Raw genomic sequence first — 13,856 nt, forward strand, 5'->3', positions numbered from 1 at the left:
TAGCTCGGCTTGTGAATGGGCGAAGCTTTCATTGGGTGGGGCACTAAACTGGAGGCAAAGTCAACTCAATCCACCTCGCCCTAACTACCCTCACTTTTGACTGGCTTGCAAGTAGGCAAACAACATGCTTTCACAAAGTCGTTGCTTCTACGGATTTTTTTAAAAGCTCTCTAACTGATAATTTATATAGGAAGGAATCAGTCATCCATTGAGATCAGAAATTAATGAATTGAGAAATTTGGTATTCATTGTGTAGGCTACCTAACGAAGCAGGTTCATCATCTGAGTGAATTCAAATACCCAGCCCAAGCAGCAGGGTCTAAGCGAATACTTTTGGAGAAATATCTTGCTACTTAACTATCTGTAATATAATTTCCAAGCTCCAAGCTTGCTTTTTCTATTAAAGTAGTGGCTCCTAGGTGGATTTTGCTTTCTCCTGTGGTCCGTCTATTTATTTATCTGCTGTTATTCGAATCTGAACATTCGATTTCGTAAACAGGTCTATGCGCGAATAATAATGTTCGGGAAATTCTGGACCTTGAAAAGGAGCGAGATGACTTTCAATTCACCCACCCGAAAATCAAAGGAAAGTAGAAACAATGCCTCCAGTGGCAAGAGGCTCAACAAATGATGATAATTTAATAGTGATGTGGACAGTTGAAGATGTTACAAATATCATAATTTCATACCCAATCAGATCCCCAGATGGGATCCGCATTACACTATGTCATCCGAGCATACATGGTTACAACTCTCAATGGTTGCCAAAAAAAAAAAACAATGTGATGTGATGCTACAGACACAATTTTGATCCCTTAAAGGGCATAAAGGAGCAAGTCCCCCATCCCACTCCGTTAGTTTAGCTGGCTGAGAGGAGAACGTGGAATAAGTGATGGTTTCAACTCCTTTACACCAAATGAATCATAAGAATTGTTTTCTCTGAATTCCTCAAGCAGAGATTCCATTGGCAAGGATCTTAGGGACTCTATTGTCTCCTTACTCGGAACATCTGACTCTTGTCTGATTGGTGTACTCCCAGTGGGTTCATAGTCCTGCAAGACACACCGAAACAAGAAAAGAAAAATCAAATGATAAATATCTAAAAGGCTCATTTGAGAATATGTAAATTCATTCTTCTGAATAGGATGGCCGAGGAGACGTACCCGATATTGCTGCCCAAAAGTTTCACGAGCCTTCTCTTTAATAGAATCAGCCTGGCCAGTGTGATCCTCTCTAAAAGTCTCTAGTGTGTTTGTGTGAGTTTTGACGACACCTAACATTCCACATATGGTTTCCCGCTCTTTCACATCGAGGTCTGCACAAGGCATTGCAGGACATGATAATATAAATGCAAAATATATACATTTAAAAATCTAAAATTCACAAAGTCCGCAACTATGGCATTTCCACAACTAAACCGAATCGACCAATTCAACTAATGAACCGGAAAATCAACTCTTAAAAGTGGAGCAGCCATTCTCATGCGTGTTGGGGAATAAAAATTTAAAAAATTCAGGAACTAAAGGATCAATTTCCAACTTACTATACTCACCATCAAATTGCTGAAGGGTATCCTCACTGTTCTTTGCCATATCTTCCTCTGCAGCCACCCGGGCAGAATGGATTTCCGTGTCATGTAATGCGTTGCTATCAGAAGCATTCCTGTATCGGGGTGATTGATATTAATCACAACGCATGAAACCGATAAATTAGTCGACTTCTATTGGGAAAACCGACACCAGAGCCGGGAACAGTATACGCAGAGAGTAGACCAAAAGGCGCAGAAGAAAAACCGTGTGTCTGCGTTAGCATAAATATTGTTTGGAACAGTTTTATTAGTAATGGGTAGTGCTTGCCGCGCATTGACTAGAGTTCACTTGTGAACGTCAGAGCCAACTGACCACACACCTGATAAGTGACTCCATTCTGGAAACGTGTTCGGTCCCCATCTCATTAACAGCCTTATGCGTCTTCTTTGTGTGTTCTCGCGCTGAATCAATCACGCCAAAACTACAAAAAGGATTTAAACAGATTTAAGCAAGAATGTCAATAACAATATCGAGAGATCGAGGAGGAAAAATTGACAGATACCTCTGCTGCAAGAGTTCCTCCATGCGACAATGCTTAACTGCAGAATAATCAGCAGTGTCATTGGCATCCTTTTCAGCTTGCGTGCAAAAGGCCTGCCATTTCCTTTTCGCATGAGTCATAATTTCTCCCACTGATGACACGTGTCCATCCAGGAATGACTTGCTCGCGATGCCACTTTCTCTAAGATCAACAAGCCTTGCATCTACCTACAAGTTCTCCCATAATTCCGTCATGTAAATTAATTGGGAGGTATAGGAATACACAACCTATAGAAAAGAAACACAACCAAAGAAACGCCGAAGACTAACCAGATCCATTTGCCGACGAATGTGATTAGACACTAAACCAGTCATATCAGCAATAAGCTTCTCTGCGTCAGATCTGGACTGCTCCTGTACACAATAAGATCGACAGTGACATGTCAGATATCAATACCAATAAACCATCTTCAAGAAAGTTTACCGCCATCACATTATTACCTCGTAAACTTTTTTAAACTCAGCGATGCTCTTTGTCTGCGTTTCATCGGCTTGTGATGCAAAATTTTCAAGCCTTTTAGATTCTTCCAAAAGCTTATCCACAAATTCTTGAGTGCACTCAGATATCTCCTTTGTTTGCTCAAAGCTATGGTTGAATCTCTTTTTAATTTGAAATCAGCAAGGCAGAACAAACACCAGCAGCAGAGAAAGAATCAAATCAGTAAAGACAGTATTATTTTTATTTAGAATGGGGGATATATAAAATAGCGAAACAAAAACCACAAAGACGCGACCAAGTATATAAAAATTATAAGGTAGGCTGGGGCGAAACTTAAACCACGCACATGTCGTAGATCCCTTGCAAGAGCTGCAAATTCCCCCTGCTGAGTTGTCAGAGAACTATGAAGATCATCAAATATAGAACCTGCTTGGGCGACCTCAGATGCGAGAAACTGATTCATTCAAAAAATTCAAAAGAAAAAAAAAAGAATTAGCGTCAAACAAAAACGAAAAATAAGCGCCATACACATAACGGAACTAAGCTTACTTCTTCAATAGAATGACAATTCGAGACACTAAGAGATGATATTTCATCCAAAGTAGCATCAGAGTTCGCCTTGTGCAAACGCACAACATTTTGCATTGCCTCGACATGAGATTTATGCAAAGCCCTTAAAGCAGCCACTTTCTTTCTAACATCAATTACCGCCTACAGGTGATGAAAGATCAATACGAGAATAGAAGACAATACGACATGCAAAATCATGAACCAGATTGAGAACTTTAGTTCACCCTTTTAACCGAATCATGCAGACTAAGGTGATCAGTTAAAATAAAATTAATTGATAAGTTTTTTTTCTCCCAAAAATAACATCTTTTCAAAACTATCCTCCTTAAATTTTATTGGAAAAATTAATTATATCATTTCATTTTACCATAAATTTAAAAACACTTTGAAATGTATTAAATATAATTATTTTGATAATGCATCATATATAATTATTTTGATAACGCATCATATATGATCCATTGCAACTTGAAATGGGTTATGACGGCGAGAGTATAATAACCTGAGAGAAATAAAAAGCTAGAAGATTTTTTTTTTTGGGGGGGGGGGGGGGGAGGAAGCTAGAGGAAATATTCAAGAAAAGGAATAGTGAGACGGGATAAAAGGCAAGAAAAAATGCAACCGAAATTTGTCTTACAAACCTTGTCGTGAATTCCTAAAAACGAATGGCACAGATTTTCCACGCATTGAAGGTGTTCATTCTGTCGAGCCAATGATGTTGTGACGGTATTACAAAGTGAACCAACTTGTTGGACAAGGTCCACATGAAAATTGTTCACCAGGGCTCTGTTGCTTGTGTTCAATTTGTCTTCTCTACCTGTTATGGACAACGGCAGATACGGATTTAAGCAGTTTAAAAAAAAATAAAAAAATCAAGCGGTGCATTAAAAAAATATGACCTACCAATTTTCAAAAACAATGAGGCGTTATCATGGAGGGCTTTCTCCAGATCAGCTCGCAATACGCATGCTTGATGAGCCAGAGCATTTTCTGCGGTACATAATTAACGTTAGCACAATTAAGAAGTAAGAAAAATGATGGAAACTTACAGTCATACATACCTGCTTTTCTCTGCTCAGAAATGATGAAATCCTTCTCTTTCAGAGTATAACGGCATTTATTTAGTTCTTCCTCGGTGTTGGCAAGCAATTTGCTAGTCTTGTTCAAACTTTTCTGCGTGGTTTTATGATTTTTGGATGAGAATGCGCGCAGGACTCTATAACTGTAAAGAATAAGCACCTGAATAACTCACCTCAGTGGAATCAAGTTTCTGGCTCAGATCAGAGCATTGGCGAACCTGATCAACGTACTTGTTTTGCAAATCCTCCAGTTGCTGGTGGAAGCATGCCAATAACGAAACAGGATAAGAATACAAAAATAAGATGGCCCATAACCATTTCTATAGCCAAAAGTATCGATGGGGAAAAACCTTCTGATGCGTTTCTAATGTGATCCCCATCTGCTCAATCTGATCTGACATAGCCTATCACAAGGAAAACACACGTCAGTGGAAGGACTCAACGGTAACCTTCTACGAATGATAATAAGAACAAGATAAATGTCTCAGTTGAAGTCCTATACACTAAGTACTAGTGCATATGAAGTAATAATAAGCATTCTAAAGAAATTAAATACCTGAAACTTTTCCCAATATTCACTACTTAAAATTACGTGAAGAGTACTATTCTTGGTGAACATAATGAGTAAATAGCAAAGCAACAACAGAGGAAGCAAGCAAAATAAACACGGGAAAAATTTTTAACCTTCTTTTCGCTCTCTTCTTGATAGTATCTTTCCTTCGGTATATAGACTCCATTTTTCTCCCGTGCAGCGTAAACCTCTGGTCAAAATCAAAATTTCCTCGATGATGCTCTTATGTCCCTTAAAGAACACGAGACTACTCTGAAGAGTCTAAATAGCTCTTTGACAAGCGCAACAGAACTCACCTGCCTTGAGGCGTTCGATTTCTCCGTAAAGGTCCTTGATAAGGGTGGATTTCATCATCTTTTGGTTAACCTAGAATAAACAGAAAGGAATAAGACGGAGAATCATTGAGAGAGGTACAATGAAAATTACCTCCAAGCTAAATTGAAACTGAAAATCTCATAAAAAATGCCTAAGTACACAACATACGTCATTAATAAAATCCACACAGCCGAACTTTCCCCTCTGAATCGCGAATAGAAACTAATCCGTAAGAAATATCTAGATTGCATATAGTAAACAGCTTGAATAGCGAATAGAAGCTTAACATTCCATTCGAATGATGCTTCATAACAAGGAAAGGCACGTACTCTCAGCTAATGAAAAATAATATTGAGCAATTCCTCGGTCACTTACAAAGTTAAAAGACACACATCCCGCTGGAACTAAATGAATACACATAACCAATTTTTGAAAGATTTTGTAAACATAAGCACATATTTCATAGGAATAATGGATCAAAATAGAAAGAGCGTCTCACTCTGCCTCGAAGACTCCATAAATGATTTGTACGGATGAATGGAGGATAAAAAAATAAAAAAATACAAACAATCAGAAGTCCTCCTGCGGTAACACACCTCGGGTTTATTTTTTATGTTCTTTGCCCTATGTGCATAATCCAGTGTGCTCAACGTTTCCTCTAAGCAATGAACAGCTGGAGAAACAGTGGCTATGATACAGGTCTTGGTTCTCCCGCCAAGTGAATCACGCAGTAAACGCGTCAGCTTGCTATCCCTGAGTTCCAATTTTGCTAGGTAAGCATGCTAGCCGAATATTAGACGCTTATTATAGGCGCGGACACATGCCAACTCAGAAAGACAAAAAGAAGGACTAAATCGTTTTCTACAATAAAAATGAATCAAACATTGCAGGAGAAAGAACCTGTAAGGAACATGGCCAAGGTGCTCCACAAGAGCACTAATCACCCGCCCTAAAGTAAGCAAACTTTTATTAATTTCTCCAGCTTCTCTTGCACGACCCTAACAATAGATAAGATAAAATCCCCCTTGTTAACCTTAATTTCCAAGACAACTTAAAAGTAAATATAAAATGGAACACATGTTCATTTGCGCATGCAATATACATGAAAAGTATTACCTCTCTAGCACCGGAACGAGAAATATTTTCTGAGCCGGCTAGATCCACTAAATTCAGCTTTCCACATTTTATTAGTTCTTCCCCTTCTGGGGTTGGTTCCTTTATGTGTATTGTTATCGAAAACAAGGAATGTGACCGACTGAAACAGGAGAATTAAATATCAATAAAAGATTGAACTTTGTTATCTGTCTAAGCCAGAAACAAAAGGCAACAGTTACCTTGATTGCTTGTTCAATAATGTTTCTGCAGTACGTCTTTTGGCAGAGCCCCTTTCCAAAAGAGTGAAGATCTCCGTAGCACTTGTCACAATTTCTTCCTCCAAACCTCTTACAAGAACTCCACCTTTACCATCTTCCATCAGAGGCAGCTGCTTTTTCTGCTTCTCCTCCAAAGCAACTTTGGAAATTTCATCAGGGGCAAGCAAATCAGTGATCTCCTCATTATACAATTCTAGAAAAGTGACCTTCACACTATATTCAGCATTTTGGCTCTCAAGGGTATCAAAAATCTGTTTGACAGCCCTAGGTATTACTCCTGCGTCTGGAGGCAACTCTCCATTCAGCCCACTCTGCAAAGTTGTTTGTAAACTTAGTAAGCATGAATTATGAGTAAGCAAGTGGCAATTCCATTAGCCTTTTGAGAACACACTAAATTATACCTTTGACCTTTTGCAATCGCCTTCCATTGTGTATGTTTTCCCCGTGCCAGTTTGACCATATGCAAATATGGTGCAATTAAACCCCTCAAGAACTTCATTTACTATCGGGATGATAGCCTGATCATAAAGATCTTTTTGCTTTGCAGAAGGACCAAAAACCTGCGAAATATGCTATGAATCATTTGGAATTCCTTACAGGCTCAAACAGGACACATTTATGATATTTATTCCTCAAAAGAAGTTAACCAAAGTGCATTTAGTTTATTCGAATTCTTCGTAAAACAATGCGTAGGTTAAAAATGCGTACACACTCTCAATCTCAAAGATGCCGAACCTGGCCATTCTCACAAGGAAAGGCGAATCGCTACAGAACTTGGCGAATGCTTGGTTTTCAGCCAAGCAATATTGTATTTCTCATCAAGGAAAAGTCTAGGCAAGATAAGCAATAAGCACTGTTTAAAAGCTAATCCAAAGTAAAAGCCTGCGCGTAAATACGAATTCAATAACATCGCCCGGTAGCACTCATTTTCAATATAATGAACTCGTTGGAGCTGAACCGCTTCACCTTTTGTCCATAAAAATTCCCCTGGATCCTACGGGAGAAACATCATTTGCTCTGATGTTCAACAAGAATGGCTCATTTAGCATTCTGCCTTCGTTTAACAGTATAGAACCGACATGACTGTGTCCCCAGAAAACAATCAAAAGTAGAGAAACCCAAGTGGGCTGCCTGGAGAAAGCTAGTTTTCACCTCAGTAAATGTAATGAGGAAGGTAATGATAAGTAAAAATTGGGTTGAAAGAAACACCTTATCGAATGTGAAAACTCTGTCTATATGTTTGCCGGCAATGTTCTGAGACACCGCAACTTCTCTGGTGTAATCATTGCAGGTGATAACCTGTGGTGCATTGTTCCGCAACTCTTCCTCGCTAAATGGCCTGGAATTTACATGAGAAACAGAAATGTCGTCCGATTAGTTGAAATGTCGAGGAGCTTGAAAATAAATGATCAAGGTTCATTGTATAATCAGACCGGAATACCTGCAACGGAGGAGAACCTGAACATTGACGCCCTTCTCTCTGTCTCCGCGAGAGGACATTGTGGATCCTAGAGAGCAAGAATCACCACAGAACTTCACTCTTTCGTTAGCAGATCGGGTTCTGAATTTCGTTTGTCTCTCTCTTCCCGCCTCTGCGTGAATCGGTGGGAGAGCGGGTGGGTTTGAGATTTGAAATTTTGAGAGCCGCTCTCGCCTTTTATCTGGCATCTACGGCTCAGATGGTGGACTCCCGATCTGACGGTATTATATGAAACTGTTCAAATGGGGTGCACCGGTGAGACCATTTTACCCCTAAATTTCGAATGACCTTTGCGAATTGTCCTTTGGTATCAGCTTCGAACAGATGTATTAAATTATTCACCGGGAAAAGAACAATACAACGTTAAAGTGAGCACGGGGCACGGCGCACTCAATTGGGCTTTTGGGTAATTCGATTGGGCTCTTTAATTTAGTGAAATTGCATTGGGCTTATAGCCCAGCCCATTAGGTATCCATAATCAATCCAGCTTCGTCTCCTTCATCCTTGGGCGAAACTATCCCAAACTCCTGCGTGCTGTCGTTCAGGGGGGAAAATAAACAGTTTTACCGATTGATCTCGGGGATTTTATGCTTCTTCCATCTGCTGACTGTATAAATATATGTATATTTTCATTTGTACATTTATTTGTATAACATACGCATGTTAGATAGTCTGCGGACCTTGAGCGGATTTGTATAGAATCATTACCTCTCAGTTGAGATATTTTAATCGTATAGAATCCTATTAAAAATCGAAGGCATCAGTATATGAATATATTACTGCATAGATGTATAGAATCTTACATTATTCACATGTCAAGGCATAAGAAAAGACTTATAATTGATTTAACCAGCATGAAAGTAATTTCGGAGAGTTTTTAAACGTAATTAATTTTAGGTGCTCTTCTTTCTTTCTTTTTTTTTTTAAGTAGCTAGTATGCGAGAAACGCCCCCCCGGGGGGGAGATCAATTACTTGTGGCCAGATTTCAAGCGCAAGGATTCGCACCAACATTATCTATTCCTCTTTGTCACTTTCTGGGGCCTCTAGATACTGGCTCCGTTTAGATCAGCAATTGAATAAGCTGTTTATTAAAAAAGTAGCTTATGGATAAGTGAAGTTGGGTAAAAACTAAATTGGATAAGCTGAATGTGTTTGGATTAGAGTTCAGATAAGCTAGTTTGCAAAAGTAAAATTGGTAAAAAGTTGTTTGAATTATGATTGAGTAAAAGTAAGTTTGGTTGTAAAATGACCAAAATGAGTATGAGTTATAATAAAGAATGAAAAATAATAAAAAAATTGATTTCACATAATACAATGAATTTAAGTTAAATCAATATGAAGAAGTGAATTAAATTTTAAAATTTAAGAGAAATCATAAAAAAAAATTTAAATACAAAGTGGAAGATGAAAAAAATGAATTGAGATAATATAACAAAAAAGCGAGGAGAGAGAGCTGAGGCGGAAGAAAAAAAATGAGGCGAAGAAAAATGAGAGATTCCCAGCTACTGAAGTAAAATAACCCCCCCACACTTTCCAACGGTAAAAAAATAAGCTCTTAAAGTGAGGAGATAAGCCACAAAATTCTGCTTAAGCCTGACCGCCCGTTTTGTAGCTTAAAATGTATAAGCTGCTTTTTTTTTTAAGCTCAGCCAAACACAGCATCTTCAGCCAACCGGGGTTATGAGTAAAATAAACTGCTTTTAAATCCAAATAAGCCTTGCCAAACGGACCCACTGTAGGATATACTGATATTGGCTTATAGCCTCCTACTGCGCCAGATATACCAATGAGGACGTCCAGAAAAAAGACTAGTAAAAAAAAAAAAAGGGATTTACCATTAGATCAAATGCAAATAATCACGTAAAATCATTATTGCATATCGATTACTCTTAACGAACCGATGAATATTAATTTGAAATACAGATTGTTGGTGCATAAGCTGAAAGACATCGATCAAATATACAAGAAAAAAAAAGTCAATTATTAATTTATTATGATCGATAAACACGCACATATTGTGCTCATGTATTTAAAGTTTATTTAGAATAAACCATACTGCTACTATAGTGATTCGTAATTTATGAACAGCGTTGAGTTTATATATTTTATACCGCATATATAAACACATCTGATCTTCTGAGGGGACGCTGAAATTGGAAAGATTTTCTGCCCGTTATCCCCTTATCCTTTTTCAAGTCTGGACGAAAGAGAAAGCGCCACGAATCATGGGCAAAAATACACACAAATTGGCAATATGCAAACAACACGTGAGTCCCTAAGGGGAAAAGCATAAGCGATTCCATCTACAGTCATCATCTCATCTTTGAAAACGAAAGATTTCATCTTGACTCCGCTGCATGCACGTTGAACATTATTGATATAATTCAAGAGATTTAAATTTTACAGCTTTTATATACTTTCATGTACCTACGAAATTCACAACATCTATTTAAAAATCCTAAATACTCTCTGTGATTCATTTTATAAATTATCTGTATCTAATTTATATATACAAATAAAAACAGTTAAAAGCGCCAACTTGACATTAAATTAGATTTTTAATATTATTTTTACTAACTACACTAAATTTAACATCATATTAGTTTTTATTCTCTCATTACCATTATCAAATATAAGAATATACGACAAAAAATATCTAACGCCCCTTGAAAATAAGCAAACGCCTCCTAATGCAATTAATTGTTTTAATCATCATTTATAAAATATTATGTTTATTTTATTTTGATTTAAGAGGCAGCCTACAATATCTGTCGCTCTTCGAGCTGGTCACTTTCCCCGACTTCTTGCGCCAGAACAGCACAAACATGTATTAGAAAAATCAGCAATGGGCTCCATGGGTCTCACTCAGTCGTAGCTATCGATAGCGGCTTCAATCTTATTGATTTCCTTATCGTTATCTCCCACTCTACTTTTTTTGTTTGTTTGTTTGATGTCCGGGGCCTGAATGCTGCATCTGTTCCTTCTAGTCTACAACACGAGTGAAGAGTGCCGCCCTCCTCCCGCCTTCGATGCCTGAATCAGCCGCTCGATCCGTCGGCGGCACCGAGTACAGCTGGTGCAGGTCCGTCCCGTCGGGCACTGGGATTACCGTTCTCGGTCTCCTCCTCTCCAAATCCCCTGATGTTTCACTCCTTCAAACTGCACTCCGCAGTCTTCAAAATTCCCATCCGATCCTTCGCTCAAGGCTTCGTCTGGACGCCTCCACCAACACCTTTCACTTCATCACTCCTCGCGATCCTCACATCCAAATTACACCCTTTGATCTGCAATACACGTCTCGCATCATCGGGAGTGAATCAAACGATCGGCCCAGCAGCCCCTTCCTTCGGATCCTCGAGTACGAGCTGAATCGGAACTCGTGGCGTGATCATAGCGGCTCAATGTCCGCCGACACTGACGTCTTCCATGCGAGCCTCTACACAGTAAGCGATCAACAATGGGCCGTATTTCTCCGGCTGCACACGTCAGCATGCGACCGTACGGCAGCGGTGGCGCTGCTGAAGGAACTGCCGGAGCGAGTGGGTGGAAGAGTGAAAGAAGGGAAAGGGACGGAGATGGAATTAGAGAGAAAAGGAAAGGTCAGGTTGGCAATTGAGGATCTCATTCCGGAGGGGAAGGCGAACAAGCCTTTTTGGACGCGTGGATTGGACGTGCTTGGATATTCCTTGAACTCTTTCAGGTTCTCGAATTTGAATTTCGTGGATGCTCATTCCCCGAGAAGCTCTAAGGTGGCGAAAATGCAGTTGGACAGGGACGAGACAGAGAGGCTAATTGTCGTGAGTTACTATCTCTTATTCCACTTGATAACTCCGGCTACGTTAATTAATAATGGCTTTATCCATAAATCCTATCAAGAACCAGGAAATTGTCCTCGAATATTATTTTTTTATTGCGGAATCAAGTCTCTCGTTTATATCTTAGAAAATGTTTCTTGAAGATGAGAGGGATGTGGATAACTCCATTCTGTTTTGACTCGCAAAGGACTGTGGGGGTGCAAAAATCACATCACATGTCGAAGTAATTTGACTAGGAATGAAAAATTGGCCGACAAAATTTTTGCTGTCAGAACTAAATCAATTTGATGTTACAGTAATGAAGAATTACTTTGTGAAAGAAAACTCAGTAGCGTGATGAAGCTGCTGTGGTCTAATAATTTTTTTCCTTAATACATGTCATACAAAAGTACGATTTCTTTTAGTGTGATCAGGTCTCTCTGTCCAACAATAGGGAGCCAAAAAAAGTGACCTAGTTTCATAGCAATGTGGCAGTCATTTTGACAAGTACCAAATGCCCCATAATCTGTATATTTCTGAGTTCTATTATCTCCGACGTGATATATTACAGCTGCTTTTTGCGTGTGGTTTGGTAATGTAATTATTCAGTTTAATTATGAAATATGATGTAGGGATGCAAATCAAGAGGAATCAAGCTTTGTGGGGCACTTGCGGCAGCTGCAATGATTGCCTCATGGGCATCTAAGCAGCGTCCTGATTTTGAGAAAGAGAAATATGCTGTAGTAACTCTCACTGATTGCCGCTCAATTCTAGATCCAATCCTTAACGGCAATGACCTCGGTAAGGCACACAAATTAGTTAGCACACTTTTTTCTTTGGTTCACTATGCTTCTGTTACTGGTACATCACGCCGCCCTGGTTCACAAAATCTGAAAATGCAGTTTCTGAGCCTTTTCTTATGTCATTTTGAAGTAACTTATTGAGCGCTAATTCTTTTGTCCTGTCCTCTGAGTCCTGAGCAAAACTGTCATTAGGGATTTGTGATACTTATCGAATACCATGTGACTATACTCCCAATTTTCAGGCATCGATCTTTGCGCTAAGAGCTTAGATTTATAGAGCAATATGGTTCACATGCAGCTTTCTAACAAATCGCTTATTTGGTTCAGGATTCTACCATTCTGCCATTTTAAACACACATGATGTGGGCGGAGAAACTCTATGGGAGCTGGCAAGAAGAAGTTACATGGCCTTTGAGAATGCTAAGAACTGCAACAAGCATTTCACAGACATGTCTGACCTCAACTACCTCATGTGCAAAGCCATTGACAGCCCAGGTTTGACACCGTCATCGTCATTGAGAACGGCCCTAGTTTCAGTGTTTGAAGACCCTGTCATCCAGGATTCGGAGTCAGATAAAATGCATCAAGAGGTTGGATTGGAAGACTATGAGGGTTGCTCCTCCGTCCATGGCGTGGGGCCATCCATAGCCATATTTGACACCATACGGAATGGAATGCTGAATTGCACATGTGTATATCCGTCACCCCTTCACTCTAGGGAGCAGGTACTGAAACTACTTGATCATATGAAGAAAATCCTAGTGGATGCTGGTCACATTAATTGAAGATCGGTAAACTGAACTGTCATGGCTATTATGCACCGACCAATTCATTGCTTAGCTTTGCCTTGTGATTCAATGAAGTTGCCAATTCCTGCATGATATATCGAGAGCAAATATTGTCACGCCGGGAAAATGAGAACAGCTCAGTCAAAGATGCCAGGGTATTAGAAACATGAACTACCGTTTATTGAGACCAAAGATGCGGTCTCAATTCTTATATAATCACTAAAAATGGGTATTTTTCATGTGTTTATTTTCATCTCAAACTTCAACAAACCGTGTAGCTGAATTAATTTATGTCAGTCTACCCGTAAATCTTCCAAGACAAGCACAAGGTTCAAGAAAACCTCCCCGATGTAAACTGATCGCCTGTTTAAACCTTTTTTGACATCGTGAAGATTAGCGCGCAGTGTTATCCTAGATTAAAATCTGTTATGTTGAAGGGCGGAAGCATAAGCGGGTCAATGTTCTTTTGTTGGGCCAAAGGTCTATGTTTTTATTTGGATACGAGAGAATTTGG

At 39.2% G+C, this 13,856-nt stretch overlaps 2 protein-coding genes across 2 annotated transcripts; one reads left to right on the forward strand and one right to left on the reverse strand.

The window, feature by feature from the left end:
- Positions 1-591: 591 nt before the first annotated feature.
- Positions 592-8,066, reverse strand: LOC114740739 (kinesin-like protein KIN-5C). The gene is made up of 23 exons (XM_028928945.1): positions 7,918-8,066; positions 7,686-7,815; positions 6,878-7,036; positions 6,438-6,787; positions 6,220-6,358; positions 6,004-6,101; positions 5,700-5,856; positions 5,085-5,154; positions 4,902-4,978; positions 4,568-4,621; positions 4,391-4,471; positions 4,200-4,311; positions 4,042-4,128; positions 3,780-3,955; positions 3,118-3,279; positions 2,915-3,022; positions 2,571-2,729; positions 2,400-2,483; positions 2,092-2,297; positions 1,909-2,010; positions 1,553-1,662; positions 1,164-1,315; positions 592-1,052 (listed from the first exon to the last, which is right to left on the reverse strand). Exons 1-23 carry the CDS (start codon positions 7,974-7,976, stop codon positions 855-857), a joined length of 3,030 nt encoding a protein of 1,009 aa, XP_028784778.1. The 5' UTR covers positions 7,977-8,066; the 3' UTR covers positions 592-854.
- A 2,116-nt stretch (positions 8,067-10,182) lies between these two features.
- LOC114740832 (uncharacterized) lies at positions 10,183-13,733 on the forward strand. The gene is made up of 4 exons (XM_028929079.1): positions 10,183-10,224; positions 10,945-11,754; positions 12,384-12,552; positions 12,882-13,733. Exons 1-4 carry the CDS (start codon positions 10,183-10,185, stop codon positions 13,337-13,339), a joined length of 1,479 nt encoding a protein of 492 aa, XP_028784912.1. The 3' UTR covers positions 13,340-13,733.
- Positions 13,734-13,856: the final 123 nt, after the last annotated feature.

The sequence above is a fragment of the Neltuma alba genome, unplaced genomic scaffold, assembly GCF_004799145.2.
Source record: "Neltuma alba isolate B1F8T4 unplaced genomic scaffold, ASM479914v2 tig00003187_pilon, whole genome shotgun sequence".
NCBI classification, from domain to species: domain Eukaryota; kingdom Viridiplantae; phylum Streptophyta; class Magnoliopsida; order Fabales; family Fabaceae; genus Neltuma; species Neltuma alba.

Excerpts from the sequence above, each read along its gene's own strand:
- LOC114740739 (XM_028928945.1), bottom strand. The coding sequence starts at position 7,976 with ATGTCCTCTCGCGGAGACAGAGAGAAGGGCGTCAATGTTCAGGTTCTC. Across the intron at positions 4,312-4,390 it reads AGAAACTTGATTCCACTGAG|AAAAGTTTGAACAAGACTAG; the intron begins GTGAGTTATTCA and ends AAAACCACGCAG. Across the intron at positions 3,023-3,117 it reads ATTGTCATTCTATTGAAGAA|TTTCTCGCATCTGAGGTCGC; the intron begins GTAAGCTTAGTT and ends TGAATGAATCAG.
- LOC114740832 (XM_028929079.1), top strand. The coding sequence starts at position 10,183 with ATGGGCAAAAATACACACAAATTGGCAATATGCAAACAACAC. Across the intron at positions 10,225-10,944 it reads TGGCAATATGCAAACAACAC|TCTACAACACGAGTGAAGAG; the intron begins GTGAGTCCCTAA and ends TGTTCCTTCTAG. Across the intron at positions 12,553-12,881 it reads CCTTAACGGCAATGACCTCG|GATTCTACCATTCTGCCATT; the intron begins GTAAGGCACACA and ends TATTTGGTTCAG.